The following is a 22,170-nucleotide window of genomic DNA, read 5'->3' as shown; positions in this document are numbered from 1 at the left end:
CCTGGGCCAGATGATTTCACAGAGAATTCTACCAAATATCCAAAGAGGAACTAACTCCTATCCTTTTCAAGCTATTTCAAAAAATTCAAGAGGAGGGAAAACTTCCAAAGCTCCTTTTATGAGGCAGGCATAATTCTCATTCCAAAACCAGGTAAAGACAATACAAACAAAGAAAATTATGGGCCAATATCCCTGATGAATTTAGACACTAAAATTCTCAACAAAATATTAGCAAACCAGATCCAGCAATACATGAAAAAAATCATACATCATGATCAAGTGGGATTTATTCTGGGGAGACAAGGGTGGTACAGTATTTGCAAATCAATCAATGCGATTCATCACATAAACAAAAGGAAGGAGAAAAATCATGATGATATCAATCGATGCAGAAAAAGCATCTGATAAAATCCAGCACCCATTTATGATAAAAAAAAAATCTCAGCAAAGTGGGAATAACGGGACCAAAACTCAACATAATAAAGGCCATCTATGACAAACACACAGCCAACATCATAATCAATGGGCAGAAATTAAAAGCAATCCCCTTAAGATCAGGAACAAGGCAGAGATGCCCCCTTTTGTCACTCTTATTCAACATAGTTCTGGAAGTCCTAGCCACAGCAATCAGACAAGAAGAAGAAATAAAAGGCATCCAAATTGGAAAAGAAGTAAAACTATCATTATTTGCTGATGATATGATACTGTACATAGAAAACTCTAAAGTCTCAGTCAATATACTGGACCTCATAAATGAAATCAGCAAGGTGGTAAGATATAAAATTAATATTCAGAAATCAGAGGCATTTTTATACACCAACAATGAACTCTCTGAAAGAGAAATTAAGAAAACAATCCCCTTCACTATTGCAACAACAAAAAATAAAGCACCTAGGAGTAAATTTAACCAAGGAGGTTAAAGACTTGTACTTGGAAAATTATAAAACATTGATAAAAGAAATCCAGAAAGATGCAAACAAGTAGAAGTATATACCGTGCTCATGGATAAGAAGAATAAACATCATTAAAATGTCTGTATTACCCAAAGCAATTTATAAATTCAATGCAATTCCTATTAAAATACCAATGACATACTTCAAAGATATAGAACAAATATTCCAAAAATTTATTATGGAACCAAAAAAGAACACGAATAGCCTCAGCAATCTTAAAAAGGAAGAAGAAAGTGGGTGGTATCACACTTCCTGATATCAAGTTATACTACAAGGTCACTATACTCAAAACAGCTTGGTACTGGCATAAGAATAGGCATATATATCACTGGAACAGAACAGAGAACCCAGAAATAAACCCAGACCTTTATGGACAATTGATATTTGACAAAGGAGGTAAGAGCATACAATGGAGTAAGACAGTCTCTTTAACAAATGGTATTGGGAAAACTGGCCAGTTACCTGCAAAAAAATGAAACTAGACCACCAACTTACACCATTCACAAAAATAAACTCAAAATGATTAAAAGACTTAAATGTAAGTCGTGAAACCATAATCATCTTAGAAGAAAACACAGGCAGTAAGCTCTCCAACATCTCTCGCAGCAATATATTTGCTGATTTATCTCCACGGGCAAGTGAAATAAAGGACAGGATGAACAAATGGGACTACATCAAACTAAAAAGCTTTTGCACAGCTAAGACAATATGAACAAAATAAAAGGACAGACCACACAATGGGAGAACATATTCAACAATACGTCTGATAAGGGGTTAAAAATCAAAATTTATAAAGAACTTGTAAAACTCAACACCAGGAAGATAAACAATCCAATCAAAAAATGGGCAAAAGAGATGAATAGACACTTCTCCAAAAAGGACATACAGATGGCCATTAGGCAGATGAAAAAATGTTCAACATCACTAATCATTAGAGAAATGCAAATTAAAACCACAATGAGATACCACCTCACACCAGTCAGAATGGATCTCATTAACAAAACAACACAATAGGTGCTGGCGAGGATGTAGAGAAAAGAGAACCCTCCTGTGCTGCTGGTGGGAATGCAGACTGGTGCAGCCGCTGTGGAAAACAGTACGGAGATTCCTCAAAAAATTAAAAATGGAACTGCCTTTTGACCCAGCCATCCCACTTTTAGGAATATATCCTAAGAACACCAAATCACTGATTCAAAAGAAGAAATGCACCCCCACGTTTATTGTAGCATTGTTTACAATAGCCAAGATCTGGAAACAGCCCAAGTGTCCGTCAGTAGACGAGTGGGTTAAAAAGCAATGGTATATATACAGAATGGAATACTATGTGGCTGTGAAAAAGAAGGAAATCTTATCTTTTGTGACAACATGGATGGACCTGGAAACTATTATGCTAAGTGAAACAAGCCAGGCAGAGAAAGAAAAATACCATATGACTCACTCATTTGAGGAAACCAATGAACAATGTGAACTGAGGAACAGAATACCAGCAGAGGTGGGATCAAAGGGACCAGAGGGAAAGCAGACAGAGGGAAAAGGGATGAGAGGATGGGATCAGAGAAAGGAAAGAGATTGGTGAAATTATATATACATAACACAGCGTTATAGAGAGCAGGAAAGCAAATCCTGGAGGGAAGGGGGAAAGGAGTTGAGGGAAGGAAAGCAAGGGGGATGTTGAGGGGAACAAGGGGGTGGGGGGATATATTCGGTGGGATAGTTGAATCTATGTAAACACAATAAATTAAAAAAAAAACAAAACGGGATTCAGTAACCAGCTTCCTCTGAAGCTAAAACATCTCTCATCACTAACCCAACATGATTAAAGTACTGATTTCTTAGCATTATATTTCTTCCCATTATTGCAAAGGTAGACAATACATAAATAATAACTGCTTATCGTTTCAAATAGTGGAATTAGGCAGAGAAGCAGCCAAGCTTCACCTGGAAATACTCATGAATCCCAAGAGTTCAGTGCGTAATGCGCTACATGAATTACAGGACTCTGAAGAGACAAACGGGAGTGCTTTGACACCGCAGCAGAAATGGCCATTAGCTCCAGATGCTCTCTTACCAACATGTCGGTGGCACTGAGATAGTGCTTGCTGGCCATGCACTGTTCTAGCTTTTGAGGCACTTGCTTGATATTCTCAATCTCATCCAGCAGGTTCAGGACATGCTTGTGCTCAATTCCTTCAATCCACAGTTTTCGAAGCTCGTCCCGTTTGCAGTGCAACAACATCTTGCATGAAAGCAGGTTTTCTTTGACCTACAATTAAACAGATTCACTCTTAAGTCAGTCCAAAGTGTTGCCAGTGTAAACCTGTACCTGGTTAGTGCTTTCTAATGGTGCTAGTGTAACAATTCCTCATTCACACACCTGCCCAGTCTCCATGGTCGGTTCACTCGCAAAATTCTAGTAATTCTGATTCTGACACTGACTTGCCTGGGTACATCTTCACCTCCCTGTGTCTGTATTTGCTCTCCTATAAAATGAAAAAACTATCTTTGAGTGAAACTAGATAAAATTACTTACAATATAAAGCACTCAGAAAATATGAAGTACCACGCTGATGTAAATATATCCAAAAGGGAATAACTGATATGAGAGTCTACAGTGTAGACTCTACACTATTAATTCTTCCTCATTCTTTCTTGCATAGTTCCTATTCAGCTGATAGGTCAGCTGGTCCATCCCTCAAGATCAAGAACTTTAGCTAAAGTTTACAACCAGGGAACTGACTAAACTGAAGATAGACCAGTCTCCCAAAAAAAGAGTAGACACATCCAGAGATAATCTCAAAGTAAAAGGAATTGGGACATACCAAGGACGTTTTACCATAAATTTTGCTTTAGATATTAAATATCACAAACAGCAAGCATTCTTCAAAGATCTGCACAGTTTAGTGATCAGCACAGGCGAAGCCCAACTAAACAGGAAGGGGGGTAACAGGAACAGGGAATGTAGTCACAATGCACATGGTGAGCGCATTTTCACTTTCTTCCCTAATGAAAAATGACCATTCACAATTCACAGAACCACTTCCAAATACTTTTGACAGTCCTTACATGTTTCTCTCTCTCTCTCTCTCCCTTCCTCTCTCATTAAAATCAGTAAATAAAAATTAAAATTAAAAAAAGGAAGAAGACCCATACAAAAGATTGTGAATCAGAATGCAGATCAGACATGCAAGTTCTTAAACAAACCTTATACACACTACATCTTACTGAGCTACTGAAGCTTGTGCTCCATCACTATAAGAGAAAAACAGAAGAAACCCAGCATCTAGGGAAGGGGGTTGGGGGGTGAACCAATGTAGATGAAAGGCAAAAGGATTATTCAACCACTGACTCCAAGAAAAATAACCAAAAACTTACATAGGCAAAAACATAATGCTGGATGGCCTAGATAAAAATACTTATGTAGATATAACAGAGTAGGCACTATTTGACCAAAAACTAGGATACAACCATATAGCGAGGATGAGGAAAGAAGATGTGGTAGGATGGGAAAGAGTGGGAGGGGACCACATGCTCATCTTCCATGTTGGAAGGTCCCATGCAAAGGCTAAACAGAAAAATCAAGAAAAACAGCAGAGTCACATTACTTAGAAATATAGAAATAGACATATCTGAAGAAAACTAAAAGTCAGTGTCCCTGAAGTGCTAGAATTGGGACCAGGGTAAAGTGAGGTGAGGGAGTGCTGATTTTATACCAGCATTTGTGATTTTCTTTGATTTTTAAGGCCATTCCCAGATCCTCTTGGAGTTCTTAGGTCTCTGGGTTGAGAACTCAGTTTATTAAATCCATTGTATTTTAAGTCAGTTAAAATCTGGAAAAATCTGATTTCTGATATGCTACTCTTATCACCTTTGTTCTATAAATCTCAGTTTTTTCCTGTGTATAATTGTTACTATGGAAACACTTAAGAGTAAATTTTATGTCATACAACACCCAACTAGGCTTGTGATCAAGAAAAACTCACAGAGTGTCAATAAATCTTGGCAAACTCCTTTCTGATTGGAAAAAGACCATCATCGCATTTCACACTAGGATATGCACAATGTAATCCGCTCGCTCCTTACTCTTCTTACCACAGGAAGGAAAAATGAAAAGGATGACAGCGCCGGGGGAGGGGACAGATGGCGTCAGGCTGTGTGGCAAATGAACATCACCAAGATTATTCCCTAAACTGAGTTAGTTAACCAAAGCTGCAGACATGAGAAGCTATAAGAACTTTTAATACTAAACTGCTCAGATGCTTGGTTTTTTTTTTATTACAAAGTCACAGTTAGGAAGAAATGTTATTTTAAAAGCTAGAGAATGGGGAAATACCCCTCAACAATAAAAAGGAAGTAGTATGAAGAATCTCAAAAACATTAAGCTGAACAAAAGAAGCCAAGGCAAGAGGGTACATGCTGCACGGACTTCTAGAAAAGGAAAGAATCATTTATAGTGACCATTTTTTAAGTTCTTTAAATTTTTATTTATTGATTTTTAGAGAGAGGGAGGGAGAGAGACAAGAGACAGACAGGAAGAGAGAAACATTGATCTGTTGTTCCACCTATTTATGCACTCATTGGTTGACTTTTGTATGCGCCCTGACTGGGGACTGAACCCACAACCTCAGCATGTCGGGACGATGCTCTAACTGCCTGAGCAACCTGGCCAGGGCCTATAGTGATCATTTTAAATCTGTAGTTGCTTGGAACAGAGTGGGAAGGATTGACAGCAAGGAGGTAGGAGGGAACCTGGGTGATGGTAACACGTTCAAGGGTTTGCCAAAACTCATTGAACTGTACTCTGAAAATATTGCATTTTATTGTATGTAAATCATAGCTCAATAAATATGACTTTTGCAACAGAAAAGGAAGAAACAGGGCTATGCCCATTAATAAATAATAGCATCTCAATGTGAGAACGGTAACAAATTATACATTTATTATTTCAAATGCCTGTTTTATGAATGCCATGTCAGCATTTTAATTTCAATCTACTTATCAGGACAATCAAAATTTTAAAACTATGTTCCTTTGCTTCTTAAATAAATCCATGAAGAGCCAAGCCATTCAAATCATGACATCAAAACCCAAGTACAGAAGTCCTTCCTCACACACAAGATTTCTTCGCTTCCTCTCACCATTGCTGGGGGTCACCTGTTCCGCAATAGCAAGAATTTCCGTTTTAATATACAAGAACTGCAAGTTTCCATAATGAGAGACGATTAGAGAAACAGAAAACACGACCCAGGAGGTTGCTGTGAACAGACCAGTGAGATGATGCAGACAGCAGAGCACTGAGATTTCTGCGAGCGTGCCCTGGGAAAGATAGAGGAGGGAAACGAGCTGGGCCTCCAGCGAACACTGTGGCGGTGCCTGTTAGAGAAGCCACAGTCCTGTAAGACAGGCTGATGGATACAAGCGTGGGCGGTGGCGGGAAGCCAGAACTTCAAGTGCAAAACTCAGAAAAGCACTGAACTTGGATTAAATATAAAGGCGGAAAGGCCTCTGAGCGTGCAGATTATCCATAACAAGTGCAACACACATGCAAGTGCCTCACTGAAACCGTAAACCAGATAACTCCTAAAAGCTCCCTGTGTAGCAGGGATGGTAAGTGAAAATGAATGTAACAAATGATTCTTAACTCTAACAGCGCAAATTATTGTGATATTTTTTATTGTAATAGTAAAAGTAAATCTTCATATTGGCATTTTTCATGGGTATTTTCCTGATGTAAGTGTCCAGCCCATTTTTCTACAGAATCTTTTAGAAAGTAGGTAGAAAGAATGAACTTCAGAAACACTACTCACTCTTCTCCTTAAAAGCCCTTTATAACTATAGATCTTTTTCTTTTAATTTTTATTTATTGATTTGAGAAAGAAAGGGAGAGAGAGAAACAGGAACACAGATCTGTTCCTGTATGTGACCTAACCAGGAATCAAACCGGCAACCTCTGTGCTTTAGGATGAATCTCTAATGAACCAAGCTATCAGGCCAGGGCAACTATAGATAATCTTAAATGACCCTCAAACTTATTCCCATGCTTTTGTTCTTTTAGTTTTTTAGCTACTTCTAGGGTCTTAAATTCTCTGAGATGCTCCACTGAACCCTTTCCAAGGGCAATACTTAGCTTTCAAGTTGCAAATTCTGGATATGATACAGAAAAACAGATACCGTTAAACTTAATGGAAATACTATGTCATAGTCCTGCGACTGCATTAGTGCACTGCCGACTATTGCCTACATCTTATTTGCAACACCTCACTACTGCCCTCTGTTAAGCATGTCCATTTCTAGCGTTTTTCCTTTCTCATACAAGCAGCTAGGATTTTCCATCTTATATCGGTTGTAAATTACTTCCTGCCAAAACCATGTTGTTCTACTGTGACTTTTTAAATATTAATTAAGGTTATACCTCAGTCTAATTCTATCTTTCAAGGCATACTTTCTTAGAAAAGGCATATAATTATTTTAGTTAAATATCAATGAATGAATGCTGCATTAGCCAATGATTAAGTCCTAACAACTTCACTTGACTAACCATGTATAATTATTTCCAATTACAGGCAAGAAAAAATGAGTTAAGAGCTTGATCTAGCACTATCAAGGCAGCCAAAACTGGGGTGAAATATAAGGTACTGTGCACAGGTCACAACAGAGACAAGTATCTGTGTTTTCCCTTCAGCCTACCTGTTCTCATGATGAGCACTAGATGAACCACTTACATCTTTAAGGAAATCTAGTACCATGGAGGAAACATTCAAATACCAACACGCATCACCTATGGTCCAAATCCTCAACTTGTATCTAGCCCATTCAACCATTTTGATGCTGCTGCTATAACTGCCATTATATGAGAAACTGACAGGACGGATGGACCTTCACATTTCCTAATGTAAAAACATCTCATGTTGACCAATTTTACAATATATTCAACAGCAATAGGATTGCCCAAGTCTTTTGCTTATTATCCACATTACCAGACCTGGTCATTCATACATGGCATTTTATTTGCACTATTTTTTAAACCTAGAAAAAAAAAATAATTCCAAAAGGATCTGACCAATGTAAAAAAAATTATCTAGACCATCTGGGAAGAGCATCAAATTTGTCAGCTCCAGGACATGGATTCTACCAACACAACATAAATCCATACACGAAACTAATATCAGAGTGGGAAAGGTAGACTGTTCTGTGTTCTCAAGCTTCTAAAGGCAGTGAAGCAGGAATATAAACATTTGTATCTGCCTATGGTTCTGAAATAATGGTAGTCCAGTGATTAGTAAATCATTCCCATTTCCACTGTATATTTAAAAATACACATACCTGTATTTTGTATGTAACACTAAGTGCAATTAAAAACCAAAAATGACAGGGAAAGATTGGTGAGGCAACCTCAGTGTTTCCGTGGTGATAAGAAATGGGACTTTCACAGCACAAAATTGTCAAATTATACAATGAAAGAAAATTCATTCATTTTCATTCTTCCCCAACATTTTTCTTCTCCCACTTATCAATTATTAAAGGCATTTTTGAAAAGAGCTTTAGCCTTTTCTTTCTCTTCCCAGTATTGAGATTATTTCAAAACACAGAATTAAGTGACTTTTTTTCCCTTGACAACTGATATAATAAACATAAAGTTTTCTTTTTCAGTTTCCTTTTGCTCAGAACGCCACCATACTTAGAAATGAGGATGGTGAAAAGACTGTGGTTACTACAACGAATGAGACACCATCAGGAGGGGACGCTCGTTTTCAATCCCAGCAAACAGTCTTTGGGCAAAGGTGCTAGCGACTCGGAGTGCCAGGGAGCCGGGGCAGAAGCTACACCAGTGCTTTCCTTGAGACTAGGACAGAGTCCCTCAGTCAAGCGAACTAATCAGAACACACAAATACCAAAGATCCTTCGCTCCTCCTGTGATTACCCAAGGCAAAGCCAGAAGGTCAGTGGCTCTATACATTCCTTTTCTGACCCTTCTTGGGCTTAGTCTATTGGGTCAAAATGGACTACAGCTAACTTTAAATCTAGAGCAAGTGATCTATACCTTTACCTAGTTTCACAGCTAAATCCATTGAATGAACTCACCACAGGCAAAGGCCAAGAATTATAGAATTTTTTTCGAAAATGCCCATTAATTTTAAAATATTAAGAGGTCAGCACATTGCTTTAAAAAAGGTTAAGAGCTTATTGATTCAGAAACTGTACTCTTAGAGGTTGAAACATCCCAACAGCAGTCTTAGAAGAATAATTCATGTATCTTTATAAAAGCATAATAGAAGGTCTTGAAGACAGGGAAGAAACCATAGGCAAAAGCCACAGAGTCGAGGGAATCCCCACACCAATCAAACAGCACAGGACTGTGCATTCCAAACCATCTACACAACCCTCAGCCCACAGAGGCGCATGAGAGGCAGCCGCCAGCTACCGAACAGGGGACCAAGTATGAGCCCCAGACCTCTCAGCCCCCACACCCAGCAAAAAGGTAGGCTGGGGTTCTGCAAAATATCTAATTTTTAAAAGGGGGGTTATGTAAAGTGACTGCTTTAAAAAAATGTCTGGAAACCAGCAGCAAAGACTTTAGAATCAGGGAGACCAGAATTAAAACTCTAGGCTTGTTGAATTAGGAATAGACACAACCATGGCTGGCAAGGAATCAGTGACCTATAAGTGGTAGAAGGAACCAGTGATCAATAAGTGGTAGAAATCAGCCTGACCAAGTGGTGGTATAGTACATAGAGCGTCTACCTGGGATGCTGAGGACCCAGGTTTGAAACCCCAAAGTCACCACAGCTTGAGCACAGGCTCATCCTGCTTGAGCCTGGGGTCACTGGCTTGACTGTAAGACAACAGACATGACCCCATGGTCACTGGCTTGAGCAAGGGGTCAAAGGCTTTGCTGGAACACCCCACCCAGGTCAAGGCACATATGAGAAAGCAATCAATGAACAACAAAAGTGCCACAACTACAACTTGATGCTTCCCATCTCTCTCTCTTCTTGTCTTTCTCTCTCTCTCTCAAAAAAAAAAAAATAAGTGGTAGAAATTATTTATCAATGAGTAGTACTAGAGATGTCAAAAAGAGTGACCCTCGCCTGATCAGGTGGTGGTGCAGTGGATAGAGCATCGAACTAGGCTGCAGAGGACCCAGGTTCGAGACCCGGAGGTTGCCAGCTTGACCGTGGGTTCATCTGGTTTGAGCAAAGCTCACCAGCTTGGACCCAGCATGGGGTTACTGGCTCGAGCAAGGGGTTACTCGGTCTGCTGTAGCCCCACGGTCAAGGCACATATGAGAAAGCAATCAATGAACAACTAAGGTGTCGCAACAAAAAACTGATGATTGATGCTTCTCATCTCTCTCCATTCCTGTCTGTCTATCCCTCTCTCGAACTCTCTCTGTCTCTGTAAAAAATAAAAAAAAAATAAAAAAAGAGTGACCCTCAAAATACATAGCCAAGAACCACATAATTACAATGCGACAGTACACAACGTTTATTAATCAGTTTATCCCTTGGCCAAATATAAAAATACCCTTCTCCCTGAGGTACTAAAGACATGGTACCCAGGAACTCCCAAGAGCTTGTCACGTACCAGCACAGAAGGAAGGAGATAGGGATGGTGAAGGGGAGGGAGGGAGAAAGGGCGCAGAAAGAGGGAAGATTGAAGAAGGGAAGGAAACAGAAGGGAGAAAAAGAGTGAAAGAAAAAGAAACAGCTCCCAAACAAAACATGAAAACTACAAAATAAAAATTCCTACATGCTTGTCACTACTAGGAATCACATTCGAGAATTTTGGTATTCATAAACATTTCACTATATGTTTAAATAATTTGTAAGTTAGATTTTTTTCACAAAAAATACAAAGAATGTACAATGACTGCAGAGAAATCACAACTTCAAATTAGGTGACATGCTCAAAAGCAAGATTTCAAAAGAACAAAAACCATTTTCAACTGCTACAGCAACAGAGACACACATGCATGCACACACACACAAAATGCGTGATATAAGCACACTGTATTCCATTTGACACTCTGTGCTGGGACCTCAAACAGTAAGAGGCCCCTACTCTTAAAACAGCTCTCGTCTTTGGTGTGGATTCCTTTCCGTCTTCCTCTCAAGTTGTGGCCACCACTGGTGTCACTTCACAGTGAGAGGCGACGACAGGAGCCAAGGATCAGACACAGGGGAAGGAAGAGGCAAACCCAAGAGGCCCTCTGACCTTCGGGCTTCCCGGCACAAGCACTCCACAGCTGCTGAAGTCACCCTCAGGAGTCAGCCGTGAGGGCCACAGGCCATGCACGACCTCTCTCCTGCTGAAACACGTGGACGAACGGGAAGGCATGGCCATGACGGGATGGGACAGCAGGGAAGGGGGCATACCTGCTTTATCTTATTGCGGGAGCTGGTGATGCGCTCTGTGATGCTCTGGTATGTGCGGATGGCTGTCGTCAGCTCTGTATAGTGCTGCACAATCAGCTCATCCAGGTCACGGTCACACTTCTCATAGGCTTCCTCAAGGCGACCCTTCTCGTTTTCTCTGTCTTCGACATCGTCACTGGTAGACAGGGTCCTGATAAAGACAGAGAATATATCAAGCTGAGCTGAACTTAAAGCAAAAAGGAAAAGAGGACAGCACAGGAAATACAGTTAGAAATACTGTAATAATTATTTATGGTGCCAGCTGGGTTCTGGAAATATCGAAGGGGAACACTTTGTAAAGTATATGGTTGTCTAACCACTATGTTGTACACCTGAAACTGATATAAAATAATATTAAATGTGAAGTTAATTGGAAAAAAGAATAAAGGCAAAAAAAGATCAGTTAGTCAATATGCTAGCCCATTCATCCCACTAATGATGAAATGAAACCATTTACTAAGAGAAAATATGAAACCATCTTCATAGTAAATTCCAATACCCCATCTAAATGGGTGGGTCGGTTGCCTATCCAAGGAGCCTTCCCTTCCCTTTCTTCTTGGCATGCCAGTTTTAATCAGATAACAGGCAGCATGAACTCTGCAGGAGTCTAGGCAGGTCTTGATTTGTTTGAATGAATCCTGGTAATTCCATTACCCTTACCAGTGAGATCTGGCCAATGAAACTGAGAACTTCTAGGCATGGTTTACTTGGGAGTGAGATTAACATGAGCAGGCCCCTTTTCCCAATACTGAACATTGTTCTACAAAGCCGAGATACTCAAATAACTCAGCCGTCTTACAACCATGGAAGGGAAAGCTAAGAGAAATGCCACGCTACTGCTAATGATGCCATTTGGCCACCTAAGCAGCCAACCAGCAGCTGCCTAACCTCAGGACAGGGGAGATCATAAATATCCATTGTTTAAGTCCCTTTCAGTGGGTTGTCTTTTACACATAGCTTAATGTGTACTAACTGATAAAATTACTCATACACTGAGGAATCTCCTTCCAAATAGCTTATTTAAATGACTTCAATTTGGTACAGAGCCCCTAGTGGCCTAGAAATAAGATCATATTAATTCTAAAATCTGTTACAACAGCAATAAGATGAGCTATACTAAAGGCAGTCCTTGCATTTACTATTCTTCCAACAGCACTAACAAGATTGATACGAATCAACAATAACCAGGGAATGAGAAAGACACACTTATTAAAACTCTTTCAATAACTTAGTTTGATACATGGGCCACAGATCTTTGTTTCCTCTTATTATTTTTCTTAGATAATTTTTTTTTAATTTAGTGTTATAATCAGCAACAAAGAAACCTTTTCCTCTTATCTGTTGACTGCGGTAATTTAGAGTTTCATTAAATTCCCTCAGATTTGTCAGCTTATATATTCAGCATAATTTATTTCATTTATCTTTTTTAATTTAGGGAGGGGGTATTTTAGGCTCTCAATGATGGATGCAATCAATTATAAGTCCATCATTAGAACTGCTTTCAGAGATGGTCTGTCAGCAAATCAATCACATATCCACTCCTCAATATTTGCAAGCAGAATACTGTACAACCGAATTCTCCAAGCTGTCATTTAGACTGCGAGATCTTAATTCATGAGCCATAGAATATATAAAACTTCTGCTTCAATTTAGAGGCCGATTCAGCAGGCCAGTCTCTGACTTCAATCTAACCTCCTAAGAGAATGTTGGAAATGTGTTACGGATGCCAAGAGATCTGAGCTGGCATGAAACTGGGAGTGGGGGAGGGGCACTGTAATAAAAGGAAAAGGTGATGTCTCTAAGGTGGGGGGGGGGGGTACACTCAGGAAATCAACACACTGGGAACTCCAAGACTTGAAAGAAGGCCTTTCCCATGCCAGACCCTGTGTCCTCCTCTGTCAACTGGTGACCGACAGCAGACTACCTCCACGGGTACTTTCAGATAGAGAATAGCATGCCAGTGTTTGGCTAACAAAGTAATTCAGGGTGGAGAATAGAGGGAGCATTGGGGTATGTCTTCCTGTTGTTTCTATGATCTACAACTTTGCTCTTTAAATCTGAAACGTCCCAGGCTGTTAATCGAAATAAAGTACAACCAGAAAATGCCTTCAATTTATCAATGGTCCCAAAGGGAAGAGTTTCTGGATACATACTTAACTCTAGTACTTCCCCTTGGAAGAGCAAACAGACGCAGAGCTTTCCAAGCGACTCTGGGTCAGCCTGCCATCTCTACAATGCTTTGACGATTCCCTCCCCACCGCCTGTGTGCGAGGAAACGCACCAAACACTGCACACTGTTTACACACAATAGCGCATCACCGTTAAGGAAAATGTCAGGCCCAGAGAGCACATCTCCTTGGGCATCGGTTGTCACTGTAACACATTACCGGAGCATCAGGAGTTATTCAGGATATAGAAGGGGTTCCCGAAATGAAGATTGAAGAGGAAATTGGGCCTCTAGGGGTTTCAGCTCTTTTCATTTTGAGAGAAAATATTTATATAAGGAAAGCAGCCTGTAACAGGGTTGCCCTGTGTTTAAAATTCGTCCTCTTGGTATAAAACGGGCTCATTGACATTTTTCCTTTAGTAAAAAATACATTAGAGAACTCTGAGAGTACAAACCATTAACTTTTCTTTTTAATTAAAGGAAAGAAAGGCAGCAAGGATAAAAAGTAATAATAACAGTCGCTAATATTTAGAGAGGCTTACCAGCTGCCGGAAGCCAGCTGTGCAGCATACTTGATCGAATGTAGGTGTAATCCTCACAACAGCCCAATGGCGCGGGGCCTGTTACCGCCCGCCCTCTCCTCTGCAAAGATGTAGCAACTGAGATCTGAGAGGCTCAGCTGCCCCACCCCACACAACTGGGGAAGGAACAGTTCAGGGAGTCCGTCTCTTCCAGTGACACAAAATAAGTCTATTCCCTCTCCCCTACGATTGCTCTTTAAATGGTAAAGGATTCTCAACACTTCTTTCTTCCTCAGGTTAAACAACTCCAGTTTCCTCAACGATTTCTTCCACAACATGGAACAGTGACCCGATTTAGTTCATGCATTTATTCAACAAACAGTTATTAAGCACTTACTACTTAGCAGGCACAGTTCAAAGTGGTTAGAGACACAGCCTCCTGAAGCTTACATTCTTGTGGGGAAGCAATAAAGCAAAAAGAGAAACACACACACATGGTGGCTGGGAGGTGGTAGCTATGGATAAGGGAAGGCAGGGTAGAAAAGGATGGTGACAAGTTCACATGTGGAGCCCAGGACAAGCCTCTCAGATCAAGACAGCATTTGAATGGAGCTTTCTGGGTAGGGAGGAGGAGGGGGTGGCACTATGCAGTCCCAAAAGGCTGATTCCCGAGAAAGGGAAGATGGACAGGCTCTGAAGCAGGACATGTTTGGCCTGTTCTAACAAGAAAGAATGGCAAGGTGATCAATGTGGCTCTAGAGAAGCGAGGAAGGGTGACAGGGGCGAGACGAGGTCAGGGAGGAAGCGGGGAGCAGTTCAGTTACAGTTTTGTGAGCTTTTACTCTGAAGTGTTCTTAGAAGCCACTTGGGGGTTGGCACCCATGCAAAGAATGATAGCCTTCAACCAGGATTTAATAACAAATCTACTACCTTCAAGTGTCATTTTAATCCTATCCTACCTCTTTCCAAAAAAGATTTGAGCTGGTCTGTACAAGCATGTAGATAATACAATTGAGAAAGCAGAACTCGTTATAGAGATACAGGACAAAACAATGCTGTAGAAATGTAAAACACAAGAATGCTGGCCATTTGGGCAAACAGAGTTTATATGAAATAAACACCCAATCCTACTCTGAGGTCCCAATGCAAAAAGGGAAACATAGCCAGTTAAATGTAAGGGAAACACAGCTATATATACATAGTTGTCAAAAGATAGATCCCAATTCCCCTGAGGAAGCAAACTTTAAACAAGTCTTAAAATTCTAAAAGAAATCTTTTACTTAATAAGAAAAACATTATACAATATAGTGAACAATGTCCTCAACAACCTTCTGGGGGGGGAAAGTAATAAATTTTATATAGCCATTCCTTATGAGTCATTCAGAAATATAACATGAAAATGCAACTCAGACCTACAGATTTTGAAAGACTCTAAATATAGTTCAAGTGAGAACTTTTCCAATGATCCATTTTAATCTGTGGATAAAAATTAGGGAATTTATAAGACTAAATGGATCAAATCATGTTTTATGAATTTCCTCCTCTCAGCAAAACTTTTAATAGTTCAAGCTGACCAGACAGTAGTTGTTTTTAAAAAGAGTCTACAGTGCAAATATTTGATATTAGACGGTTAGTTGAACATCATAAGCCAGAAAAGCATGCAATAAGGTTGACAACCAATTATGAAAAATTAAGGTCCTGGCTCGTGCCTGAGCCTCAGGGTTCCCTACAGGTAACGACAGGCTACCACTCTGGAAGCAGTTTAGGGTACTTTAACACAGTATGATGAATCCCCTGGGTACCATCTGTTAAGACTGAATTTTGATACCCCCACCCCATTCCTGTGTTGAAGCCTGAATTCCCAATGTGCCTATACTTGCAGATACAGCCTATAAAGGAGATAGTAAAGATTAAGTAATGATCTTAAGGAACTGGGTGTCCTTCTGAAGGTAGAAACACAAGAGAGCCCTCCACATCCTCAGAGAGGAAAGTCCATGTGAGGACAGTGTGAGAAGCTGCCCATTCACCAGCCAAGAAAAGAGCCCTCAAGAAACCAACCTTGAGGCCTGACCTGTGGTGGTGCAGTGGATAAAGCGTCGACCTGGAAATGCTGAGGTCACCGGTTCGAAACCCTGGGCTTGCCTGGTCAAGGCACATATGGGAGTTGATGCTTCCAGCTCCTCCCCCCTTCTCTCTCTCTGTCTCTCTCTCTCTCCCTCTCTCTCTCCTCTCTAAAAATGAATAAATTAAAAAATAAATAAATAAGAATCCAACCTTGAAAGTACCTGGATCTTGGACTTCCAGCCCCCAGAACTGCGAGAGAAGGCATTTCTCTTATTTAAGCCCCTCCCCCTCCCACCACATGTAGTATGTTGTTATGGCAACCCTGGAAAGCCAATACACCACCATGTAAAACCCAGGCAGTATTACTTTGGTTGAGTAAATTCTCTAACAGATGTAATCAGTTACCCTCCCATATCAACACAGATTCTTAGCAAAGATGAGCTACCTAATCCAGCCTCAGATAACGAAACTAATAAATACATCTGAATTTTGGAGACACCTACAGAACAAGTAGCATTAATTCATGCTTTCTGAAAACAATTAAAAGACTTAATTGGGGCCCTGGCCGGTTGGCTCAGTGGTGGAGTGTTGGCCTGGCGTGCGGAAGTCCCGGGTTCGATTCCTGGCCAGGGCACACAGGAGAAGCGCCCATTTGCTTCTCCACCCCTCCCTCTCTGCTCCTTCTCTGTCTCTTCCCCTCCTGCAGCCGAGGCTCCATTGGAGCAAAGATGGCCCGGGCACTAGGGATGGCTCCATGGCCTCTGCCTCAGGTGCTAGACTGGCTCTGGTTGCAACAGAGCGATGCCCCAGATGGGCAGAGCATCGCCCCCTGGTGGGCGTGCCGGGTGGATCCCGGTCGGGCGCATGCAGGAGTCTGTCTGCCTCCCCGTTTCCAGCTTCAGAATACAAAAATAAATAAATAAATAAAAAAGACTTAACTGGCTACTAAGGGCTGTTCTGGTTGGCATCCAGTGATTTCACCTCTGGGACTAATAAAGATGAACAAAACAGTTAATGGATATCCCCTCAAGCAACTCAGAAAAACTAATTACAAGTAAGGCTCCACATATATCCCGAAAATGACTTAGCGGGAAGTTACAGCTCTACAGAGCACAGTCTACAGTAACAATCAAATCCCTCGGCGAGCCCCAGTCTGGAAAGTGAGAAAAATGGGGCTCTGAGCAGACAAACAGATGCCACTGAGTGCCTGCACGCTCTACTCATCAAAACACCTGAGCCCCTCGATACGCGCTGCTTTCTCTCTCATTACGGACATTCTAATATTTTAACTGCATAATGCAAAGAGCAGTAGTAGACAAGGAGTCATCTTTATTTCCAAAATAGTCTAACATCATCATAAAAGCAAAAGAGAGTATTTTAAAACTCTCAACCAAGACTCAAAAGTTAACTATCAATAGTTTCAGAATCTCACTCCAAGTAGGACAAGAATTAACTATTACCATATTGATCTTTCTAGAAAAGAATATTACTTGTTATTGAAGCCAAGACAAGAAAAAAAAAGTCTAGAGCTGACACATGCTTCCAAACGTTCTTTTTTCTATCCCAAACTGCTTTTAACCTGAAAATATTAGGTTACACCAGTGGTTCTCAAAGTGTGCGCCCTAGATTTCCAGGTGTGCCCTGTGGTATTCCAGAGTAATATGTGCCTGTTGGGGACTGTTGGGCAGATAAAATGTATTATGCTCACTTTGTTAAAGATAACACGAGGAGGCAGTCGCCCAGGTGATATTAATGTGTGTTGGAGATCGTTGTAACCTGGGGCTTGGTTTTGGGATTAAGCCTTTCCCACCCTTTTTGCTGTAGGGCGGTACAATCCTATCATGCCTCAGAGAAGTGACTTTGTATTAGAGACTACCCTGTTTTGTATATTGGATTAAAGGTTGTGAAGCTACACTATAAAATGGGGACGGAACGAGAGTTTGGGCTCTTGGTTCCTGAGGTTAGCATGAGAGAGCGGAGAGAGTAGAGCCAGCAGCTAAAGGAGGCCACGTGGAGGAGGCCAGGAGAAGCAGCCAAGATGGCGGAGTGCTGAGTGAGATGCCAGTTTGTGCAGAGTTTGTATCTGGGATAGGGAAGGAGATGGGGAACTGAGGAGAAGAAGGCTGGTGAGCTAGAAACCTTTGATTCTAGGAAACTCGGATAAGTCAGTGGCTTTGTGAGCACTGAGTGTGGCTGGGTTTTGGAGCCCAGTGTGTATTTTTACTTGCCCGCCGGGTGCAAGGTAGGATTAAAGGCTATGGCCCATCAGTTTTTGGCTCCGCTGTTTCTTTACCGACTGTCCGAATCCAATGCGAACCTGCATGGGCCGGGCTGCTGTGATAGTGGCCCTGACCCTGCCTGCTGGCTTTACAGGGACCAAAAAACCAACAGGGTTTTTGGAATTTAGATTTTTGGAGGACAGAGGTGTGGGGAATTGGCTGTAAGCTGACAGTCTGCCCAACCCCCCACCTCACTTGCCTGATTAGATTGCAAAAGGCTGTTAAGCTGTGGTGCTGGATTGTTTATACCACCCCCCATGTTCCCCTGAAAGACTGGAGGCATTTCTTCTATCCTTTGTTTGGTGTACAGTTTAGATGATATGTATGAATGAAAAAACTTAACATATTCGCGCAGGGCCCTGCTGAATTTACTAAATCTTACTAAGAATGTGTGTGTGTATATATAAAGATAACTTTTTTGTTTTGTTTTTTTTATTTTTTAACCCCTCTTTTTTACAAATTCTAAAAAGCATAGCTGAAAAAATGTAACATAAAAATGTTTTTTAATGTCAGAATAAATTTAATTTTGTCATATTTCATTTAATTACGATAAAAGCACGCTTGGACTTTATATTTATTTTCTGTAACATTTGACTTAATTATTATAACATATTTCTCAGAAATTTTTATATAGTGCACCTACAATTGTTTGCAGGGTTTTAAATGCGCCCCAACTTCAAAAGGTTTGAGAACCACTGGGTTACACTATTAGATCTGTTTAGCCCTTACTTCAAAATGTGAGTGTCCGATTTTCTTCTCCTTTAAAATGCAAAACAGCCAACCTAAGAAATGCCTGCGGGCAACATACACCTTCTTTGTCAGCAGGGGAACTAAAGGCATTCTAAATTGAGTGAAAGTAGAAACTGACAAGGAGGAAATCAGTTGCCAAGGACATAAACAAGTTGAAGCAGAAGTCTTCAAAGACCTTTTAATACTAGGCAAAGCTCTCTGTGTGTGATGAGTAGTCTATTAATGCTTTCAATGAATTATAAAAATAAACTCTCATCATCATTCTGAGTCTGCGTTGAAAAAAATCGCTCATTCAAAAATGTTTGAGATGTGAATAACTATATGATCATGTGGCTTCACTCAAAACATAACCTAATCTACATTTACACTTTTAAATTGATTTTATTATAGTCAATTATACACTGCAATTGCTTGTTTCTTAATTACGCCTTATTAGAACCCACAACATACAAGATAATCCCATCCCGGTTGATAGCGATTCGCAGTGACAAACAAGTCCCTCTGAAAAAGTTTTCTGATGCGTAAGAACAACATCCCTTAATTCAGTACAGAGATTCACTTAATACCGAGTGACAGTAAGCAATTTCTGCTTGAAAGCCAATTGAAAATTCACTGGTTTCTTGCTTCAGACAGCACTTAGGGCCAATTACTAGCCCAAATACATGCAGTTTTTCAATATTTCAATTATCTTGGTTATACAAAGCACTTCTGGGGACCAAAAGCTGTAAATCTTGTAGCCACCAGAGCAGGCCATTATCTAAAATTAAGTAAACTCACCCCCACTAACGCACACAACGCAGTCCAGGGTTGACAAAATCAGGTTAAAATCTACTCCAACCCTTACTGAACCAAACTAGCCCTCTTCTCTCTTCCTTCTTCCTTCTTCCATTTTAAGTCCCACAGCCTCCTTAAGCTTTGTCCACAGTGATATTTTTCACCTCTGGCGGAATGTTTTGTTATAGCATCCGGTCATGCTAAGGGTGGACACTGTTTCCGAAAGTGGAGTTCCTGGTGGGTTCCTACAAAATGATGTTTTGACAGATATCAGCAGGTGCTATGTGCTAACAGGTGTCCTTGGAAGTTCTGGGTTACAGACATTGAAGGTTTCTGAGCCACAGACTTCCAGGAGTCTTTAATATGGTCGTGTGCAAGGTGCTAGTCATCACCACCTCCTTCCTTCTCCCCAGCATATACCCAGAGATAAGTACACACACACAACACAGGAGAATTTTTCACACATACAAAAATTAAGGCACTTGTGGCATAAACCCAGTTTCAACACCTAAACACATTCCAATCTTGTTTCATCTTTCACTGACCCTAACCTTCTTCCTCAATTATTTTGAAGCAAATCCTAGACATATCATTTGTATTGGTATATATTTCAGTATGTATTGCTTAATGTGTTTTTTTTTTAAGGCATGATGCTAGCTAGTATCTCAGCTTTTTAAAAAGAAGTTAAAATGCTAATGTTTCTTTGAAGTGCATTTGAATCACCTGGTAATCAATGCAGACTCCACCAGGTGGGTCAGGTGGCCACAAAGGGCCTGTATTTCCAACAAGCTCTCAAATTATATTTTGAGTATAAAACAATGCCTTCCGTAACACAGTGATAGGCACAAAGTTTTAAATAGAAAATCACCTTTTGAATTATGTGCCCCTTTATTTTTTTACAACAGTTTTTAAAAAAAAAAGCTTAAAAGAATAAATAAAAGTCAGAAAAGTTTCTCGTAAGTGTAAGGTCGATGGATAATGGGGGATGGTCACATGGGGAACTCAGACCCGCGAACTTTGGCTAGGACCGCCCACAACCAAGCGCGCCAAAAGAGGCGTCACAGGAACCCTTTGGAAAAAAGCAACCATCTGCCAGCCAGTGAGATTTCACCATGTCATATTAGCTCGACTTCCCTAGAGGGACCCCTTTAAATATCTCCCATGCAGTTTAATCCTTGTGACTTCCCTGGCCTGCATCTTTCCTCGGGGCCAGGAAACCTCGCCAGGTGGGATGCACGCTCTGTACTCAATAAAGCCTTTTGTTATTTCACACTTGGTGGCTCCGAGCCCCGTTCCTTCCTTCTCGGCGGGAAAAAATACCTTACATTTTGGTGCCGAAACCCGGGAGGAGTAGAAGTCCGCAAGGACCGCTCCTCTTCCTCATCCCCTCCGAGAAAGAACCAGGAGAAAGAACGAGGATCTCCGACCTTCCACCCACTTTGGTGCACGGTGCGGTAAGTCCCATGCCTCCGCCTTCCTCTCAGTTCTTTCCTCCGAGACTCCCTGTCCGAAACCATAGCTACGTCAGGGAAGTCTTTTCCGTCCGTCCGAGTGCGTGTGTGCCCGCAGAGACGTCTGGAGCATATACACTTTACCTTTTACGTCCGTGGCCAGACCTTGAGATTTAGGATGCTAATACTCAAATCTGACCACTCCGAGGACTGAGGGCGGCTGTGGGGGCACAGGAATCATCCCTCCTTAAAGAAGAAGAAACTGTTCTTCTTCTCTGCTGTGGCCAGGCCACAGAACCCACTGAATTAGCCTCTTGAAGGGACTTTCGGTGTTAACACCCTCACCAATTTAACTATCGCCAAAAAAGCTGGGAACTGATTGGAGATCTCTTACATTCACGGCTTCTAAATATTCGCGCACCTGTCCTTAATCTCTGTGCCGCCTGTTCCACCGCGCAGGCCTTTTTCTGGCCAGAGAAACCTCACCTAAAACCTCCACTCCTGATCCTTCCTTCTCTGCAGACTCCCAACTCTCTCTCCCTCCTGTCTGAGCTCCAGGGACGCCCCTCTCTCAGGACTTTTCTCTGGTCCCTCTGTGGACCTCTTTTGTGCTTGGGTATCTTCCCTCTGAGAGCCCCCTCCCCTCCCTTCACAAAAACCTGTTTCTTATTCACCACTACCATCTCTTTTTCCTCCCCTGCTGGCCAGGGGCCCTCCCTTCTCCACTGTGTTCTTAAACCCCTCTTCTGTCAGGCCATTCTCAGCCTGGCACTGGCTCTTACACCAGTTTCAGGACGTC

General features: G+C 41.2%; 1 protein-coding gene across 2 annotated transcripts in view; it reads right to left on the bottom strand.

Annotated features, from left to right (window-relative positions):
• Window positions 1-22,170, bottom strand: part of EXOC4 (exocyst complex component 4) — a 701,469-nt gene that overhangs the window by 663,534 nt on the left and 15,765 nt on the right. For both annotated transcript variants that reach the window (XM_066362739.1, XM_066362740.1), the window contains exons 2-3: window positions 11,327-11,516; window positions 3,022-3,216 (exon numbers count right to left, since the gene is read on the bottom strand). In XM_066362739.1, coding sequence (XP_066218836.1) covers window positions 3,022-3,216; window positions 11,327-11,516 — 385 coding nt within the window. The remainder of the gene's footprint in view (window positions 1-3,021; window positions 3,217-11,326; window positions 11,517-22,170) is intronic.

The sequence above is a fragment of the Saccopteryx leptura genome, chromosome 2, assembly GCF_036850995.1.
Source record: "Saccopteryx leptura isolate mSacLep1 chromosome 2, mSacLep1_pri_phased_curated, whole genome shotgun sequence".
NCBI classification, from domain to species: Eukaryota; Metazoa; Chordata; class Mammalia; order Chiroptera; family Emballonuridae; genus Saccopteryx; species Saccopteryx leptura.
Note: the sequence above shows the minus strand (reverse complement) of the source record. Positions and strands in the feature narration are given on the sequence as shown.